General features: G+C 40.5%; 3 protein-coding genes across 3 annotated transcripts; all 3 read right to left on the bottom strand.

Annotated features, from left to right (window-relative positions):
- Position 1: 1 nt before the first annotated feature.
- Positions 2-916, bottom strand: TM35_000811030 (uncharacterized protein; the record flags this gene model as incomplete). Its single annotated transcript, XM_029031381.1, has 1 exon — positions 2-916. A coding segment is annotated over one exon (915 nt), but the record flags the coding sequence as incomplete, so codon positions are not given.
- Positions 917-1,518: 602 nt separating this feature from the next.
- TM35_000811020 (uncharacterized protein) lies at positions 1,519-2,469 on the bottom strand (the record flags this gene model as incomplete). The annotated part of the gene is made up of 1 exon (XM_029031380.1): positions 1,519-2,469. One exon carries the CDS (start codon positions 2,467-2,469, stop codon positions 1,519-1,521), a length of 951 nt encoding a protein of 316 aa, XP_028877319.1.
- An 842-nt stretch (positions 2,470-3,311) lies between these two features.
- Positions 3,312-4,361, bottom strand: TM35_000811010 (uncharacterized protein; the record flags this gene model as incomplete). Its single annotated transcript, XM_029031379.1, has 1 exon — positions 3,312-4,361. One exon carries the CDS (start codon positions 4,359-4,361, stop codon positions 3,312-3,314), a length of 1,050 nt encoding a protein of 349 aa, XP_028877318.1.
- Positions 4,362-4,777: the final 416 nt, after the last annotated feature.

Raw genomic sequence — 4,777 nt, 5'->3', positions numbered from 1 at the left:
CTGCATCACCCTTCTTGTTGTTTGTGAGTTCAGGAGGAATTGTTGTTGTTGTTGTGGTGGTGGTGGTGGTTGTAGCTGTATTTACCGCATCACCTTCTTGGTTGTTTGATGACTCACTCTCTGCAGGTGTACTGGCACTCCCAGCATTTGTATTATCAGATGCATTTGTGTTTTCAGTTTCCGCCGGTGAAGTTGATGCAGGAGTCTCAGCACTAGCAATGACAGATGATTGCAATTCACTGTTTTCTTGTGGTTGTGGATTTGTTGGAGGTGAGGATTCCGTATTAAGAGTATTATCATTCCTTGAAGTCTCTTCTGTTCTTGTGTTCGTAGGTTTGCTGACCACTGTGCTGATCTCTTCCGTTTGAGGAGAAGCAGTGACTCCTTCTTGTGCGCTTTGTTGCGCTTGGACCTGTACATGAGCTTCTGATTGATTAGGTCCTCTATGGGGAGTCTCCTCTGCAGGTAGTGGTGGTTTTACCTCATTAACTTCTTCGTGGGTTTGACTGTTGCGATCAACAGTAACTAAATTCTTACCTGCTTCATTTTCTTTCTGCAGTGTATTTGCACCGTTTTGCGAAACTCCATTATTCAATCCATCTCTCCTTGCCTCAAGCGCAGAAGAACGGCTCCTCACATCTTCACGCCCCAAAGCAGCACTACTTTCAATGGCTTCTTCCCTTTTAGGGCATTGATCTCCTGCAGTACTACCCTCACAATTTTTAGAATGATCTTCAGGTTGTATACGTTTAGGAGGACATTCAGAACCATCAGTAGAATCTTGAATACAATTATCAGAATCAGGTTGAGAAGGGGTAGCAAGAGCAGAAGCACCACCACCTTCAGCCGCCGTTACACAAGCACAGCCAATGCTCACAAGCAAAGTGATCACACACAACACAAAACGCAACAACATCACGACAAGAGGCCTTTGTTTTTGGGTCACTTGGCTACATAAATAAATAAAAAACAGAAAGGTGAGCAAAAATAAAAAAGATACAACACAATAGATATAAAAAAAAAGAAAAAGAGAGAAAACAACACAAGAAAATCAACAGTTATTAACGAAAAAAATAAACATTTCAGTAATGAGTCACCAAACAAACTACTCAATAAAGAATAAACGAAATTAAGTTAATAGCTGACGGTTCCATCACAACAGAATTCAGAGATATATCGGTTTGCTTGAGTGAATAAGCAATTATAAATATAAATTCATCTGTTATTATTATTTCGTTTTTCCTCTCACTGTAAAAAGCAGTTCCTTATCATCACAGTGCAAGCCCAGGCACACACAGAGAGTCTCCAAGAACACACACACACACAATGGAGTAGTAACAAAAATAATTATAGGATAAACATAGAGAGCAAAAACACACAAAACAGAATAACATTAAGAAACAAAAAAAGAATAATCCCAACAGGTGGAAGATTAGTTAGACTGTAGGGATGTATGCAAAAAAAGAAGAAAAGAAAACAAAGGATGACCTGAGTCACACCACACCACCACCATTACAATCAGCACACAAGAATACAGGCCAGTGTAAACACAATCAGTAGTGGTACACGCACCCACACAGAACTGCTGATACTGCTGCTGCTGTCTGCATCACCCTTCTTCTTGTTGTTTGCAGGCAAAGGAGGAAGTGTTGTTGTAGTGGTGGTGGTTGATTCCTCATTATTATTGGGTGTACTGGAATTGTCATTGGTTGTGCTTGCTGAAGTATTGGTTTCAACGGTATCATTGTTTGGTTGAGAATCATTTGTGTCAGTTGTCTGTTCTTGACTCCCGCTTTTTTCTGGAGTGTCTGTATTACCTGTACTGGGTCCAGTAGAAGAAATGGGTTGTGATCCATTTTGATTTCCCTGTGGTCCTGCTGCTCCCCCATTGTTCTCTTCACCTTCACTTTGAAGACTGTCCATGTTTGCTGTCCTTTCACCTTGTGCTGGTTTCTTAGTATCCGTATTCTTTTCAGTCACAGCTTCACTCTCTTCTGCCGCTTTTACACCATCTACTGCAGGAGGACCTGCCAATGAAGGGTTAGCAGCACCAACAGCAGCAGGATCTTTAGGAGCAGCAGGAGTTAAAGGAGGAGCGTCAGGGGCAGGAACCCCAAGAGTACCAGGAGCACTAGGAGAAGGACCGAGACTCGTTTGTGGTTGTGAAAGTATATCACCTTCAGGTCTTGTTTCTTTTAGTTGTCCAGCTCCTAGAGTCAATTCCTGCGAGGTATTTGGTTTGCAATTTGTTCCCTTATTTTCCTCCTCATTATCTGTTTGACATTCCGTTCCACTATCTTCCACTTCTCTATCACGAGTATCCAAATTATCCTTCAAAGTGCTATCGTGAGTCCCAGGACCAAGATCATTAGCTGTACGTTCCAGAGCATCACTGTCAGCTACCACACATCCACAGACACAACAAAGTGCGAGAACCAAAAGAGAAAGTGCGTAACACTTTATCATCATGACAATGGCTGTTACTATTGTTTTCTGGTATCACTCCACTACAGAAATAAGAAAAAATGAGGAAAAAGGGGAATTATTAATAAAAACCAAGAAAAAAATAATCACAGAACAATTGAACAAAACAAATGACATCACAAAAAGAGAAAACACAATGCCACAGCAATAAATCAGATAGTATCTAATTAAAGGAACAAAACACCCAACAAACAGTAATAAGAAGAAAATCAAAAATAACCCCAAATAGAAAGACTCCAGGTAAAAAAATTAAAATGCTACCAAAGAGAGCAGAAAACACACAAATACATAGCTATCTATTCACTACTAAGTAAATAGCAAATTCTGAATTTCTCCTTAAAAGCTAACATTTTGTCACTCTGCGTAAAGCAAAACACCACGGTGCAGAGCAAAGCACAAAAAGAACTAGCAAATCACAAACAAAAAAACATTAAAAAGTAGCCCAACTTAACCAGTAAACGCAGAAATACACCAACTATGGGTGTAAGTCTATATATACGTAAATACGCAATTATAAATATAAATTCATTTGTTATTATTATTTCTTTTTCCTTTCACTGCAACAAACAGTTCATCATTATCATCATCACAGTGCAAGCCCAGGTGCACACACAGAGACAGAGTCTCCAAGAACACACACACACACAATGGAGTAGCAATAATAATAATTATAGGATAAACACAGAGAGTAAAAGAACACAAAACACATTAACATTAAAAGAAACAAAAAGAAAAATAGCCCAACAGATGGAAGAATAGTTAGACTGTAGGGATGTATGCAAAAAAAAGGAAGAAAAAACAAAGTATGACCTGAGTCACTATCACAATCAGTACACAAGAATACAGGCCAGTGTAACCACAGTCAGTAGTGGTACACGCACCCACACAGAACTGCTGATACTGCTGCTGCTGTCTGCATCACCCTTATTGTTGTTTGTGAGTTCAGGAGGAAGTGTTGTTGTTGTTGTTGTTGTGGTGGTGGTGGTGGTGGTTGATTCCTCATCATTGCTGGTTGTATTGGTAGTGTCAGTGTTTGTGTGGTCCGCGTTATCAGACTCATGGGTGTTGTTGTTTAATTGAGATTCCTGTTCAGCAGTGGCTGCATTGCCGGTGGAAGGTGGAGCTTGTGATGTTGCACTTCCTTGGCCTTCACCGTTGTTGCTGATTTCAGTTGTACCTTCTACTGCACTAGGATCACCATCAGGTCCTTTTCCACCTTGAAGCTCCGGTGGTTTTTTCTCACTTTGAGCATCAGCGGGACCTGCTCCATCAGCTCCTATACTTGGTGGACTAACAGGTGTAGCGGTAAAACCAACAGATGCATCTTGAGCAGTAAGAGTACAAGCACCGATAGAAGAACCACCATCAGTACAAGGGGTAGCAGAAGCAGGGTTCGTTGTACCTTTAGAAGTTTTACCGGGTGGTTCTTCTGCTTCTTCCAGTGAAACAGCATTTTCAGTTTTTTGCAAAATTGTATGTTCTGGAGAACCACTTCTCCTGTTGTTATCCAGAGTTAATTGATCAGGCAAATGTTCTTCCAATCCTTTATTTTTCATCTGTTCCCTCTCTTTCAACACCTGCTCCGCTAACTGAGTTTCAGTTCGTGAACCATTGGGAATAGACGTATGCTCTTTGCCCAAACTCTGAGAAGGAAGAGTCTCACCCTCATCCCCTTTCTCCTGCTCCTCGATCTCCAACCAAGACGCTTTCTCCGCACAAATGGCATATCGAACAAGAGAACGAACACCAAGAGTAGAAGTTTTATAAAGGCTATCAGAAGCTTTAGGACTATCAGCCCATACCAACCCAGAAGCACAACACAGTGCAAGAGTTAGTAAACAGAGCAGGTAGTTTCTCACCATTACAGCCTTTGTCATTGTTGCTGATGATTATTTCAATAAAGTAATACAATAATGAGGAACACAAGAAAAAAGTGAAATGGAAACAAACAAACATACAAGAGTACAACAAATACTCACAGTGGGATAGAGAAAGAAGCAACAAATACACAGTAAAGCAATAAAAAGGAATATCCCGCTTATATGATAATATGTACCCATTAATGGAGAAGAAAACACCACCACAATACCCAAATAAGAGAGAGAGCCAAACACACACAATACCCCACTGCTCTAGTTTATGTATTAAATAACTGCACTCACACATCTGTGTGTACTAGCAAGAGATGTATACCGTCAGTGAGCAGAACAGCCCAGTTTTCTGCACACACACACACACAACGGGGAAAAGCAAATAATGGAATTATTAGAAAAAGAACACACACACACATAAA

The sequence above is a fragment of the Trypanosoma theileri genome, assembly GCF_002087225.1.
Source record: "Trypanosoma theileri isolate Edinburgh chromosome Unknown TM35_Tth_81_V1, whole genome shotgun sequence".
Taxonomy (NCBI): domain Eukaryota; phylum Euglenozoa; class Kinetoplastea; order Trypanosomatida; family Trypanosomatidae; genus Trypanosoma; species Trypanosoma theileri.
This window is presented reverse-complemented; position numbering and strand designations above follow the sequence as displayed.